At 35.8% G+C, this 16,253-nt stretch overlaps 1 protein-coding gene across 1 annotated transcript; it reads right to left on the bottom strand.

Moving 5' to 3' along the window:
• Window positions 1-3,755: 3,755 nt before the first annotated feature.
• Window positions 3,756-12,722, bottom strand: LOC120634263 (cytochrome P450 4V2-like). Its single transcript, XM_039904753.1, has 10 exons — window positions 12,575-12,722; window positions 12,104-12,193; window positions 10,561-10,671; window positions 9,006-9,191; window positions 8,301-8,497; window positions 7,781-7,850; window positions 7,379-7,571; window positions 6,317-6,468; window positions 5,655-5,831; window positions 3,756-3,913 (listed from the first exon to the last, which is right to left on the bottom strand). The coding sequence occupies exons 1-10, from the start codon at window positions 12,720-12,722 to the stop codon at window positions 3,756-3,758; spliced, it is 1,482 nt and encodes a 493-aa protein (XP_039760687.1).
• Window positions 12,723-16,253: the final 3,531 nt, after the last annotated feature.

Here is a 16,253-nt window from a genome sequence, read left to right as displayed (position 1 = left end):
ACTGGTCTTCTTACCAGGGTATGCATACAGCAGGAAAATTGCATAGAATGGAAAAAATCCTCCTCTTATACGGGCTATATTTCAATTTTAGGGTATGCAGTGCTTTTGTGCATGTATGAAGTGCACGCCACTGCATATATGCACTTGCACCTTCATAAAACTCTCACTGATTAATCTTAAATGCAATATCTTAATTTCCATAGGAGTTATTTAAAATTTTTGTGTTATTTTACTTAAAAAAGAAATAACATACCACGTGTCAAGGTTGCTAGTTACCTGAAATTGGAACTATCTTCTTTTAACTCTACGCACCGCCACTTCGCTTAACGATACACAAACGAGTACAAGAACTAAAAGCTGTCCAATGCTATTAAACATTTCAATACCTATTTTGCATAAGAGCTGATAATGAACTAACTGTTCGCCGCTGTTACGCCCTTTTATGCTCGTAACTTAATGTTAAAGTGGCCTGGCGGATAACTTACTTATAGATTTTAAACTAAGGCTTTAGTGGTTAATCAACACTTCTTATATATAATTCAAAGGTTACCACGATAATATTTTGGATTTGTCGATATTTTGGACCACGATCCATGCAACTGGGTCGATACTGGGTCGAACTGGGAGAGTATTATCGTGGTATGTACCCGTTGAACTATATTAAAGAAACTTACTTATAGACGTTAAAACCCTTCCCAAATGAAAAAAAACATATTATCAATAATATAAATTTTTTCATTTTCTCATAAAGTTTCGGGAAGAGCTAACTAAGAGCTATTTGAATTGCGTATGGAGGAAAAAGGGTATTTTAGGTGTTCTTTTAACTTCACTATGTTAAGAAAGAATACCATAGGATTTTATTCGGTACGAGCTCATATTGTATAATTCCAATAAATAATAAATAAATATACTAGGACAAATGAAAATACACACGTAGCCATCTAGCCCCAAAGTAAGCATTGCTTGTGTTATGGGTACTAAGATGACTGATGAATATTTTTATGAATAATATACATAAATACTTATATTATAAATATGCAATGCATAAGTTTAAAGAATATGTTAAAACACATTTATTACAGCGAGGTTACTATAAAAATGGTGAATTTCCATGACAAGGTTGCTTGGAAGCACCCGGCTCCGCTTTCATCTCTCACTTGATAGAAAAATGAATGTTAATATGTAAAATGTAAATTTTTAATGTTGGAAAAGAGCAACCGCTGAGTCTCTCGCTGGCTTCTTCTCAGTAGAATCTGCCTTCTGAACCGTTAGTAGAGTCACTCACACAAACAGACATACTTAACGCTTCTTCTTAAGTGCTTATAGTCAAAGTTAAAGTCAAAAATATCTTTATTCAATTAGGCCCATAGGTGGCACTTTTGATGCGTACATAAGAATTACACGGTAGTGAGATGATGGCGATAACCACATTCGTAAACTTAAAACTAAAGTTACGAGGGTTCCAAACGCGTCCTGGTCTAAGAAGAAGCCCAAAAACTTAGCCGGGTGTTTTTTTTTGTTATCACCATCTCACAATGTCATTTAAAATTATTAGAAGAGCAACCTGGTTAGAGCAATAATTCACACCCAAGCTTTTTTATCGATTACGTAGTCCTTTATACTATAATAGGACTTTTATATAAGCTTACGTTTGTTAGGCCTACTTGAAGTAGATGAATTTAAATTGGATTTTTTGAATTTAAGGCTTTCCAAACGGAATACTTTCTGAACTAAATGTTTTCGTTCCCTTTAGTCACAGAATTATTATAGAACATACAGGAACCGTGTACATGACAAATATTGAAGCAGCAACCACATTAGTAGTGTTTCTCGAACAGGCGTTTACTTGTCTCAATTTCGCAGTAGGCAGTAATTATTTACCCCTAATTTTCTAAACGTTTAACCATAAAATGGGGGAAATGGAAAAAGTTTGTAAGCTAGCAACATTACACGGAAGTGAGACGTGCGCGGGGCATTTTCACTGTTGCTGTTTTGGAAACAATGAATTAAGTTGAATTAAGGTTTTATCCGATCTTAATTGTGTCTTTAGTACACTGTACAGTACATTTTTGAACACCCCAAACTCGCGAATGAGTCATATTTATAAAAAAAACTAGTTGTGCCACGCTTCGCTGTGACACATTTTTATGGAATGAGAAGCAAAACAAAGAATACATTACATATAAGTTTAATTTTGCAATATTTGTGGATATACAATATTTTTTGTTTTTCCACTGTCTGCATAGATAACGACTCGCGGATATGTGACTGATGCAAAAACTGGTTGAAAACAATCCTTGATGCGGATTATATATGATGCTAAAATTTCAGCTCGATCGGTGCAGAACTTTTTGAGTTTTTGAAGCGTACAGAAACCAACGTAAGATTTTTATATATATTTATAAAAAATATAAATTTTAACAATTAATTAATCTACTGGGCATGCATTTTCATTTTGTAGGTACCAATATTGAGGGCGCTGTAAATGGATTTTAAATTACTCATTTTCTATAGTATTCATATTTCATATTCATACTCATATTTAGTTTTGGTTAGTGAGCTCATGTTTTAAAAAATTGATCCATAATGGCCGCCGCTGCCACAAAATGGCGGATTACATACTTTTTTTTACAATCAATATGGGTATCAAATGAAAGGGCTTCACTAGTAGAATAATGTACACCATATTAAAAGTGGGGAGTTTTATATTATAAATTTGCTTTTGTTTTTAAAGCATCCCGCAGGATCAGTTTATTTGGGAGATGTGTAAATAGAAGTATAAATACAGATTTTAAGCTTGTCAATTAAGTTTACGGACTTAAAAGATTTGTGCACAGTTATTTAACACACTAAAACATTGTTTGTGTTCAACAGAATTGGCACTTATATCGCCTTGAGGTTGTAAATAGTTCAACTTAAATTATTTCTTATTGGGGTTACTATGTCAAGTTTAGTAAGATTTTAATGAACGTATGAAAACTTGTTCTTGCGGCCAAGTTGTTAAGCCCCGTTAAGTGCTGGCCAAGGGACATAATAATCCATATATCCATCCAAGAATCAATAAATATGTATTGTATAATATAATATTAAAAAACGGTCATAAGATAAATATACATTTTTTTTATTTAATTTAAATAACTTTAATGTAAATAAATAATTAAATGTAATAAATAATTCTCATTGTGACCCGCGCTTTGTACTGGGCCGATAATGGGTAGTATGTATGTTATATGATGATGATGAAAATTAAAACAATAATTGTTACTTTTTAGGTTTAATATATATATATATGTGTAGATACATATATATATTAATGAATCTTGTAGTTATAATAAATAATAAATAAATATACTACGACAATACACACATCGCCACCTAGCCCAAAAGTAAGCGTAGCTTGTGTTATGGGTACTAAGATGACTGATGAATATTTTTATGAATTATATATACATAAATACATAGAAAATACATATAAACACCCAGACACTGAAAAACACTTAATGCTCATCACACAAACATTTTCCAGTTGTGGGAATCGAACCCACGGCCTTGGACTCAGAAAGCAGGGTCGCTGCCCACTGCGCCAGTCGGCCGTCAAAGTTACGTCACAACATTGTAATATGGCGGAAACAGTAAGGTAGCAATAACTACACACGTAAAATCTTTGCTTTGTTGCTGCGTGAAAGAAGAACAATAAAAAAACACACTTTCAGATAATGTTTTATATTATTTATATCGACTCTTAAGTCTATGTTTTACTGGACCCTCGAATCAATTTTCACGTGGTGTCCCGATACTGGCTTCAGAGAGACGTCAATCTTAGCTACCATCTGCGAATGGTTCCCGGACACCCTGTAGCGGCGAAGCACGTGAGCCAAAGTCGTTTTCAAGGACATCATAGAGTATGATTTTCCTGTAAATTTAAGTATTAATCTAAATTTAATTGATACAATTAATATCACTCATTACCACTTGTTTTAACGGTGGAGGATAACATCGTGAGGAAACCTGCACGCCTGAGAGTTCTCTATAATGTTCTCAAAGGCATGTGAAGTCTAAGCACGCTTGTTTAAAACGACCCCTGTATTGTGATAAAAGTCAAAAAAACCTCATAATATTCAAGTTATCCCAAAAGCCGCGCATAGAATTTTTGTTTTATAAAAATTAGCTTACTTATGCCCGGTTTCTGAACACCTTTTTTCGGCAGTATATCTACTCAATAGCGCTATTCGATTCGATAACTTAAGAAAATGCGTTTCTGACCAACGCATTGACAGAAAAACTCCGTTTAACCTTCAGTTATCTTAACTGACCCCTGAGTGCCGTTTACCGGTTCCATAACTATGTTTGTGACAATAAGTTTCGTTTATAAAAATTTTAATGTCTGTTAAATTATAATGACGATAATCACAATTTTTAGCTAAAATAATGCTTAGCCACTTATTGATCGTGGAAAAAAATATTGCTATAATTATAAGTTTTATTCAATAAGGAATTGTATAAAAATAGCCATTTTAAACTCGAACTTTTTAATAGACCCATCTAGTGGTAGAATAGGGAACTGCTTAATGTTCTCATAGTTATTGAACGGTTCATTGGGTGTTCAGAAACGCAATCACAACTAACCGACGTTTATCCTTTAGTTAACTTAATTGAATCAATAGCTAACGAGAAGTTAACTGGGAACTTCAGAAACCGGGCAATAGAAAGATGGATACGAGATAATACCACACAAAGAACGCAATATATTGAAATCAATCCGAAGTGGCAATATATGGCCTTACAAAAGATTTGTAGATTAATTGGCTCCTCCTTTGGGATTCTTCCCAAATATCCTTTTTAGGATTCTCTGTGTGTGTACATTATTCTACTAGTCAAGCCATTTCATTAAATACTCATATTGCGTAAAAAAATTGTAATCCGCCATTATCTCTTTTTGTTGTAGGTATATTATTCTACTAGTCAAGCAACTTCATTCGATACAGTGTGATTGATTATGCAGTCTAAGTAGGTAACGGGCTTACCTAAGAGGAGAACATCGTTGGGGGGGGGGGGGGGGCATACACACCGCCATCTAGCCCCAAAGTAAGTGTAGTTTGTGCTGTGGGTACTAATAGGACCGATTGACGTCCACTGCCTGACATATGTCTTTTATAGTGCGTTCCAAACTCCGCGATTCTGGGCTGCCTGTATCCAGAGCCTCCCCGCGACCCATAGTGAGTTATAAAGAGTTGACGGCCGACTGGCGCAGTGGGCAGCGACCCTGCTTTCTGAGTCCAAGGCCGTGGGTTCGATTCCCACAACTGGAAAATGTTTCTGTGATGAGCATTAAGTGTTTTTCAGTGTCTGGGTGTTAATATGTATTTTCTAAGTATTTATGAATCTATAATTCATAAAAATATTCATCAGTCATCTTAGTACCCATAACACAAGCTACGCTTACTTTGGGGCTAGGTGGCGACGTGTGTATTGTCGTAGTATATTTATTTATTATTATTAAATAATAGATAAATACTTATTATCTACAGAACATTCATGTTTATCACACGAACATTTTTCCAGTTGTGGGAATCGTACCCACAGCCAAAGCAGGGTCGCTGCCGACAGCGTTAAGCGGCCGTCACAAGGAAGGGACTGCGGGAGAGAAACGTTACCTATGCACACTCTTCTTCCTACACCGAAGCCAGCGATCGCAGTGGGACAATCAGGCGTTGTGGAGCCCAGCCAACGTTCTGGCTTGAATTTCTCAGCATCTGGACCCCACATGGGGTGCCTATTGACACCAAAGATGAACAGCAAACATGTTCTTCCTTTCTTTAGAGTGCAGTTTTCTGTGAAAATTAAAGTTAATTCCCAAATCCTTCCTATTATTATAAATGCTGACCCCCCATGGCGCAACGGTGAGCGCTGTGAATTTGAGTAGGAGGTGCCTGGTTCGATTCCCGGCAGAGGCACTTTGAAAATTTATAATTTCTAGATTTCCTCTGGTCTGGTCTAGTGGGAGGCTTCGGCCGTTGCTATTTACCACCCCACCGACAAAGACGTGCCGCTAAGCGTTTTAGTGTTTGGGTCGATGTCAATAAAAAGTAACCTATGTTACTATGATTGATTAAGTACTAACATTATAAAATCAGTGCATTTTTAATTAAATAATTTACTTTATGTGTGTGTGTGTGTGTGTGCGTGCGTGCTATGCCAAAAATCAAGTCGATTGGTTGCTTAGTTACGGCGTAAAGTAAGGAAAAAAAAACAAACACTTTTGAATTAACACACATAATATTAGTATGGACTATTTGCCGGGATAAATATTACTTACTTAATTGGACGTCTCTATCAAGTCGACGAGTGCTAATAGGCATTATGGGATAAATACGCATGCTCTCATTTATAACGGCCTCCAGGTAAACCAGCTGCGACAGATCTGCCCTCGTAACGTCTCTGTTGCTATCCCCGAAGATGCTCTGCAGTCTGAAATATTGTTACCACCCTCAGTCTACTAACGTCCAATGGGGCACAGGCCTCGTCTTATAGGAGAGGGTGTTTAGAGTATAGGACCCACCACAGTGTCCGAATGCGGGTTGGTGGGCTTTAACGACTTTCGTCATCATCATCATATCATTACCGGCCTACAAGGCACGGGTCTCCTCCCGCAATGAGAAGGGTCGTAGTTCACCACACTAGCCCACGGATTGGCGGACTAACGACTATCATCACAAGTGATAATTAACTAAACGTGCTCTCCGAGGCACGGAGGTTGACACTACCAAATTCCTAACTCCGGGATGGTACTGAGAATCCTTCAAGAGAAAAACCAAATCACTAAATACATATACTGCGACAGTACACACATCGCCCACTAGCCCCAAAGATAGCGTAGCTTGTGTTATGGGTACTAAGATGACTGATGAATATTTTTTATGAATAATAAACATTATACATAAATATTTATAATATAGAGCATTGGCGTGCATGGAGGGTATTCACAGGGTATGCAGATGAAATAAAATGAAGAAAATCGGAACGAGTTATAAAAAAACTAACTATAGGCATTGCAAGAGTTATAAAAAGCCTACCCCTAATTATTTATTACTCCTTCTGGAGATTGTCTTCATTTTGTATTATCTGCATACCCTCTATGCACGCCACTGACATACAGATAACCACCCAGCAACTGAAAAACATTCATGTTCATCACACTAACATTTTCCAGGTGTGGGAATCGAACCCACAGCTTTGGAGCCGGAAATCAGGGTCGCTGCTCACTGAGCCAATGAAAAATGTCTGTCGTTCCAATTAGACGAAAAATTCAGCAAATGTTACCGTTCATTGAGAAAGCCCACCAAACACTTTTCCAACAAAAACCTGAGTCACAACTTACTCTTCTAAGATTTTTTTCTGTACACCAGAGTAGGATCCAACCAGCAAAATGGTATACATAAGCACACTAGCTACTGTGTCATGCCCACCAAACATAAGAGTGTCAACATGTTCTCTGATCTCCTCGTCGTTGAAAGCATCTTTCTCTATTGCTAGTTCTAGGAGAAGATCAATGAAGGCCTTAAATTTTGGACCTGAAAAATAGATATACATTGTATGAAACACAAATGAGTCAGAAACATCACTAATGACTCTCTATTTGTATGCAAAGGTGGTCTTACTGCTAAAGCAATAAAAATTAAAATTAAATTAAAAACAAAAAACAACGAATACGAATAATATTACAAAGTAAAAATACTAATTATTATAAAACCTAATTAATAATTAATTAATTAGGTTTTACCATTTGTTTCCTTTTTGATATTCTGGTTTTTTCCATTATTCAAGTAAACTGCTTTTTTCTTTTTCAGAACCTGTAACCAGGAATTAAATATCAGTTGCTTTAACGGTAAAGGAAAACATCGTTAGGAAACCTGCATGCCTGAGAGTTCTACATAATGTTCTCAAAGGTGTATGGAGTCCACCAATCCGCACTGGGCCAGCGTGGTGGACTACGCGCGGGGACTCATAAAGAATGGGTCGATGTGATGATGATGTTATGATGATTCAAAAAACTACATTTGAATGTTTGTGCAATGAATATTAATGTTTTTCAGTGCCTTGGTGTTTATCTGTATCTTATTAGTATTTATGTATGTATTCATAAAAATATTCATCAGCTATCTTAGTACCCATAACACAAGTTATATTTACTTTACGGCTAGATGGCGATGTATTTATCCCTGAGTAAATTTAGTATAACATTCCCTTTTTCCCAGTATTCTGATCTGGAATCACCACGGCAAACATAACTAAATAATTACCGTATTCGAAATATTAAGCAATATCTTCATACAATCGTCTTGCTGCTTTCTTAACGCTGACCACCTGTATATGTAGTCACAGTGTAACCAAGGCTTCTTAAACCTTTCCACAAGAATGTTTAGCATCTGGTCCATTTTCTGTTGGTATATGTTGATGAGGAAGCTTTTGTCATTGAAGTCCTCCCCGAAAACAGTAACTAAGAAAATTTTTAAATTAAAAAACGCCCTATTTTCAATGTTATGTACGTTATTCTACTAGTCAAGCCATCATTTGATACCCATATTGAGGAAGTTGCGAATAAAAATGTAATTCGCCGTTTCGTGGTAGCGGCCATCTTGGATTTGAAATTTGAAATAGCGTATAGTATTCTACTAGTCAAGCCCTTTCATTTTATACCCATATAGAAGAGGTTGTGAATAAAAATGTAATTCGCTGTTTCGTGGTGGCTGCCATTTTGGATTTGAAATTTGTCATAACGTATAGTATTCTACTAGTGCTGCCCTTTTATTTGACACCAACATTGAGGAAGTTGTGAAAAAAATGTAATTCGCCATCTGATGGCGGAGGCCATCTTGGATAGCGCTGGCAACTATGCGACGCGATATTTTCGATATAAATATCATTATTACATCCAATTAACCACCCCATCTTATAATTTAAATATCTTAGAAGTATTAAAACAAGGTGCCAAAGAATAGACATACAAAAAGTAGTTTCCAGAGCATTTTTTCGAGTATAAACGAAATGATCAAAAGTTCCTTTGCCAGCCTTCACCTCTAGCTCCTTAACCAAACGGCGAGCCTGTTTATTGAAAACTGTCAGAAATCCGTCTGTAAAGGCCTGGCTGAACGCTGGGTCTAATAGTTTCCGATGTTCCTTCCACGTTGTCACTAAAACAAAGGAAATAAACATTCTTAAATATAGTTCAACGGGTACATCCCGCGTTTATATTTTGCGATTTGTCTATAGACACCACGATCCATGCAACTGGTGCCCGTATCCGCGGGTAGTCAGTTTCTGCTTGTGACATTCAACATGACATCTCGTACCTAAGCAGTTCCATCGTGACCACGATCCATGAAACTGGGCTATCGAAAAATCGAATCGAAATATCGAAAAATCCCAAAATATTTAATAAATGTTGAATAACCACGAAAATCTTACTTTAAAATCTTTAAAGCAAATAAAATAAATCGTTTTCAGATATCTATTATAGTAATACGTGAAACAAAAACTTAGTCCCCTTTTTTACGATAACTGCGCGGACGGAGGAGTATGAAATCCCATACTTATAGTTCACGTAGAGAAAGTTTTTTTGTATTATGCTTAAAAATATAAACATCGTTACATGTATTTGACATACACGCACATGTACTCTTTTTCAGTAGTGATATAAGACACATTAACAAAGTAGCCTTGACGAAATCTGTGATTAAAAAAAGAATAATGATATTTGACGACAAAGTAAAGTAAAAAGCAATAAAGTTCAAACTTATAATATACGCCATATTTGCTTTTACAAAAAAAAAAATTGCAGTCTACTTATTTATTCTAATAATTTCATTACTAGTGAAATATAGCAGTATACACGTATTAAATACACGTAAAGAAAACGTTTTTGACGTGACTACTTCTTATAATTCGATGGAGACGGCTGCACGAACGAGCGACAAAGAGGCACAGTTTGCCTCCGCGTTCGACATCTGTCTCTCTCCTACTTGAGTGAGCGATGCGTCCGCGTGGACAGCTTCTATACAATAATACATTTACATGTTTTCGGCAAGGATGAAGTGCAGTGAAAAGTGAATGTGTGCAACGATAATATCTATCAGACAAATAAAATTAAAATTTTCTTTTGAAAAATGCAACCATTCCATCAGTATTTTCTTACGACGTTGTCACGTTCAACTATCGTCAGTAAGCCGACTTTACAGACAACCAATTTTTTGCAATAATCCGCTCTGGACCCCTCCTCATTGTGGGAGGAGGGGTCCACCGCTAACTTTCTAAGTTATGTGCGTTTTAGTCAATTAAAATGTCACTTGCTTCAACGGTAAAGGAAAACATCGTGAGAAAACTTGCATGCCTGAGAGTTGGCTATAATATTTTCCTAGGCGTGTGAAGTCCTCAAATCTGCAGTTGGCCAGCGTGGTGGACTACAGCCTAAACCCTTCTTATTGTAGGATGGGACCCTTCTCTGTAATGGGTTAATATGATGATGACGATGATGATGAAAGAAAAAATAATATTAGTACTCACAATCACTTGTCGCTAGCCCATCGCCAAGCCAAGGTTTTGCAAATTCGTTAAAACAATCCTTCTGTAAACACGTATCGGCGACTGTCAGGAAGTCGTCTGGATCGGCCACACCTGAATATATTAAATGTATTTATTTTAAACATAGCTTCGTCTATCTATTTAATAAAAATTCAATTACGAACTAAAAGAACGAATTAAGAAACTGAACTTTGCTGAAACTTTAATGAAAATCGTTGCAGCCTATTCTGAGATTCATATTACATATATATATACATATATTATATATGTATATATGTATTTATGTATATATACACTCATATATATATATACATAAATACATAGATTAGATTTTAAAGGACAATGTGAGATGGTGATAACAGCCTGCTAAGTTTGTTGTGGGCTTCTTAGACTTAGGACTTAGACCAGGGCGCGTTTGGAACCCTCGTAGCTTTAGTTTTAAGTTGACGAATTTATTTATCGCCATCAACTCACTCCTATGTCATATTTTACATGTAATGTACGCATCAAAAGTGCCATCTATGTGCCTATTTGAATAAAGAAATATTTGACTTTGACTTATTTGACTTAGGTATACATAATACATATATATACATGGTTAAATCAAAATACCAGAAAGCTCTCGGCCTGTACTATGTTACACTATACAAGCAAAGAATATTGGTTCTACGGCTTTTTAAAATTCTAAATTAATTAATTTCACACAGAAAAAAATATAAGTCAAGTTATCTCTTTATAGTGACACTACACTGTGAAACACGAAACATGTGATTCGACAACGTCGTACAGTCGGGTCAGTGACCGAGCTGTACAGCCGTAGTTCACGCGTTCTTGCCGAAGTTACATTACAGAGTAGTGACAAGTAGAGTATCCATATAAAATAGTGAATATTTATTATTTTTTTAATATTTCACAAACTATCGAGTAAAAAAAGGCGTAGAACAACAGTTGTTAGTTTTAATGTAAAGAACTATATATAATTTAAAACTGTATATATAATTCACGAGAAACAGGAAAATCTGCAGGGTGCAATTATTAATTTCTTCAATCTTTTAAAATTATATTAAAAAATTACTATGGATACAGTACACGCGGTCAAAGCCAAGAGTAGAACTAATATTTTATATATAACGTTTAAATGAAAACTGAAATAATAATTCACAGGCTTTAGGGGTACACTAAGTATCTGTGAACCGAAAAAACCTAATAGTTTTTGAGTAACTTCCTTAGTTTTTATTGAATGAAATCAGATGCAGACTTTATATGCAAAATTAAAATCATGTGACTCCTTTCACATCCGCGTAGTGTGGGTACTATGCGCGTGTCCGACTTTATCTTCAATAGGGTTGTCATAAGTAAACACTTAGAATATGTAAAATTAATTTGTATGGAAAAATAAATATGCTTCTTTTACAAGGTCTTTAATATTTTTACTGGGTATTGAATCCTTATGAAATATACTTATGCACCATCAATATTATTTCCTTATTCGGTTATACGTTGTATATAAAGAATAATTACTTACAGTACACTGTCTTGGGCCCATGAAAAATAGACATTACTCCACCCGCGTTCAAGCATTCGTAGGCTATCTCTTTCAAATATATCCATAAATCTGTAAGAGGTAAAACCGTGAAATATAGTTTGTGTTAATGAAAAACTTATTCACTTTGCTATTCACAATTGATCCGTTTGTAAATATTGAAAATAAATAATCCTAATTGATTATGATATTTGCCACTAGCTGGCTTATAAGTCAAGAAGCGTGGAGTATATGACATATACTTACGACCAATTCAAATTGTTATTTTTAAATAGCTGCAACTATATAGATGTCTGACGTAAGCGTTACTTCCGTCAGAAAAACGATCTAAATTATCTAGCGCCTAGGGAGAGTCGCGCCTAAAGAAGTTTTACTTCAAAAACATCTTAATTTTGACGCGATCGGAGTACGCACATACTACAAATAGGGATTAATATGATGGTTAATACTCACGTATGTTTCCAGCTCCTATCAAAAGATGAGCATGCCCTATCAGCGGAAAGTATCCATTAAGAGCTGGTGGCTCTTCATTATTGTTCCTTCTAAACCAGACAATTAGACAACACCCCAGAATTACGAGTATAAGAACTACCGTAAGCATTTTGCGCCAACGCTGCTATAAACAATTAGAAACCGATGATGAGGGGAATCTTCCCGCGGTTTTCGTACGAGGCGATTAAGGGAATATAACGAAGAACGGGCAGCAGCGTCCCCTGTGCTACTACTACCTTCAAATGCATTTACAACCCGTCTGCTCAGCGTGGCGATTATGTTCCTATTGGGAAAGACCTTTATTCCGGCAGTGGACTATAGGCTATTCATGACGATGATGAGGAGGAAATAAAAAGCTTTCACTTTCTTACTTAGGTTTTTGGACCTACCACCGCCGCTAAATCAGGCAACTTTACGAGTTATCTTGCAAGTACTCCATCGCCCCGCGGATTTCCTGAACCCTGACGTTACGATGTATTTAGACCTCAACCGCTTGTTACGTCGTCAATGTTGTTTAGCACTCATAACTTATCAACAATAGCCTATTGCGTCAGACAAAAAGTTCCATATCCCGCCTGATTCGCTACAAAATATACTGTCCCAATTCCACTTTTGGTTCAAATTATAATAGGTCATTCAAAAAAGTGGAATTGGGTTAACAGTATAATGTTCACTTTTTTGAATGACCTATAGGTAAAAAACAAGCGTTCTGGCTCTGGCTATTGTTTAAGCATATTGGCTGTTTCGTCTTTCTTCCTACCTTCGCAGCTCGTTAAAGGAATGGAATCGCTCGCCAGATGCACATACCAAACACATTTATTACAGCGAAGTTATTATACAATTGATGAATCACTTATTGACAAGGTTGCTTGGAAGCATCCGGCTCCGCTTTCATCTCTCACAAGATAGAAAAATGAATTTTTACATGTAAAATGTTAATTGTTGATATTGGAAAAGAGCAACTGCTGAGTTTCTTGCCGGTTTCTTCTTGATAGAATCTGCCGGTATCTTCCGAACCGGTGGTAGAGTCACTACACACAGACAGACTTGACGTTTCAAAAGTGCTTATTAGGCCTACTTGAAATAAATGATTTTATATGAAATAATAATTTGCGACCAAAGTAAACTTTCAGCATATAAAAGAATACTTAATTTGTATTTATAGACTTATTTATAACAGTCGATGTAAATAAACCTTTATACAAATCGCGAAATCGCATTATAAAGAGCTACGGCCCAATGCACTCAAATCCTTAGTTATTCTATTACAATATCTGAACTAGACACGAAGGGTTCGGAAAACTGAGGAAAATTGAGAAAAGTGTAGTAAATTCTCGAAAAAAAAAACAATAATATATTCTCGAAAAGCAAAACAGTGCTAAGTTCTTCATCTTCATCTTGAAATAAATGAATTTAGAAATTTTTGAATTTTACTTGTACATGTATGTACCTATGATAAATAAATAAATGCTCTGCTAAATCCACAGTCCACTGCTGGACTCTCCCAACAGGAGACCATAATCACCATGCTGGGCAGACGGGATGGTGATTGCATTAGATGCCAGTCCCTACTAGCCAAGCACTTTCATTTGATACCCATATTGTGGGATTAGTGAAATATATAATATATATATAATCCGATCTATAGTGGCAGCGACCAAAAACTAAAAATACTCCCGATTAATTCACCTTTCAAAAAAAAAACATAATCAAAATCGGTTCATCCGTTCGGGAAATACGATGCCAGACACACACACAAACACACACACACACACTAAAGTATAGCACGGAGAACGCTGCTGCTCGCTCTTCTTTAACAACTTGATACGAGTTTCGAACACATATGGCATAACTTTATACCTGATATTTAATCACTGAAACCTAACACAAGTAAATCACTACTGATCAATAGACAAAAGTAAGTGCCTTAATTGTCTTTACGACAGTCAGCACTTGACCTAGCAAAACTTGATTAAAATATAACGAATAACATTTGCATATATCTAATAGACGCGACTTCGTCAATGTATATTATAAATTAGGTATAATTCTAATGAAATAAATAGTAAATCCAACTAATATTGTAAATGTGAGTGTGGATGTTTGTTACTCAATCACGCAAAAACAGCTGAAAAGATTTGTATGATATTTAGCATGCCTTTTGAAATGCAAAAGAACATAGGCTACCTTTTATCCCGGGAAATAAGAGAGTTTCCGCGGAAATAAAAAAACCCTTTCAACCTTTTTCTCATTTTCCCCATTTTATGTTAAACGTTTAGAACATGAGAGGTAAAATAATTACTGTCAACTGCATGGCTATTCTGAATAATGCCAGCTCGATAACGAAGCTCACTCAAGTGAGAAAGATCACTTTAAAAGCGATCTCACATAACCTTAATATGATAGGTATTCTCTAAAGGACATTTTCTATTCTGTAAGGACATTTTTGTTACTCGACAGCTAAATCCGCAATGAGTTTGCAAATTCGTATTCTCTATAACTAGATAGTAAAGGTGGCGGCGCACTGCCGGATGCGGCGGAGAGTTAAACTGCATATTCGTGCTAATTTGACATTATGCGATGATGTTTGGTATTCGGTAAGGTATTAAGTTGTCAAAGAAAAAGTTAATCAAGAGCAATCGAGTTCTCCAGTAAATCAAAATATCTAAAGTGTTAATACACTTTAGATATTTTGATTCACTACATTTAAAAATAAGTTATTTATCGTTACATTTTAGTTAATTGTAGCTATTATTAAAACCATGGCACGTTTAATCATATTCAATTAGGTATTTAATTGAAAATGCGTACTCATTAGATTGTATTGAAAGTCGACGCCAAGCAAATGAGATTCGTAATTTTCAATTATTTGATATGCACAGAGACTTTGTTATTAATTACCGGTTGTTGAAAGAGTTGATCGATACTATATTCGAAGATATTAAATATCTTATAATAGCACCTCTGCGTGAAAAAAAATTTTAGGTCTTCAAATAAAACGCAAAACATGAGCCAAGAATAAACATTTATTAGTATTATAAGCATAATATGTAAAATACGGGTCTTCTCCTACAATTAGAAGGGGTTAATGCCGTAGTCCACGACGCTGGCCCAGTGCGGAATGGTGGACTCCACACACCTTTGAGAACATTATATAGAACTCTCAGACATGCACGTTTTCTGACGATGTTTTCCTTCACCGTCGAATCAATTGATATTTTAATTAGCCACTTTTTATATTCAATTGTTTTTCAGCGATGCCAATTTATCCAGTCAAACAGTTTACCTAATAGTATTTCTACTATAAATACGAATCGCTCTTTATGTAGTGAAGATGCGATGGTATTGAAGTTGGCCACATCGGCCGTTCAAAGGTACTAAGGTGGGTAAGGTAATTTCTTGCGGCCGCGTGCAATTAACTTTATAGCTATTAACTTAATATGCCACATTCTAGGACATTTTTCGGTTAATGACGTAATACTTTGTTTTTAAATAATAAGAGCTTTTTGTAACGGAGCTCGTCCGGGGAAATACTACCACCATGTTTATTTTGCTGCGAGATAGCATTGCTGTGCAGTCTTACGGGCGTGGTTACCGGTGTAATTTAGGTTTAACACCTACGCTTATAGCAACATTTTGT

The sequence above is a fragment of the Pararge aegeria genome, chromosome 23 (genome assembly GCF_905163445.1).
Source record: "Pararge aegeria chromosome 23, ilParAegt1.1, whole genome shotgun sequence".
In the NCBI taxonomy this organism is placed as follows: domain Eukaryota; kingdom Metazoa; phylum Arthropoda; class Insecta; order Lepidoptera; family Nymphalidae; genus Pararge; species Pararge aegeria.
Note: the sequence above shows the minus strand (reverse complement) of the source record. Positions and strands in the feature narration are given on the sequence as shown.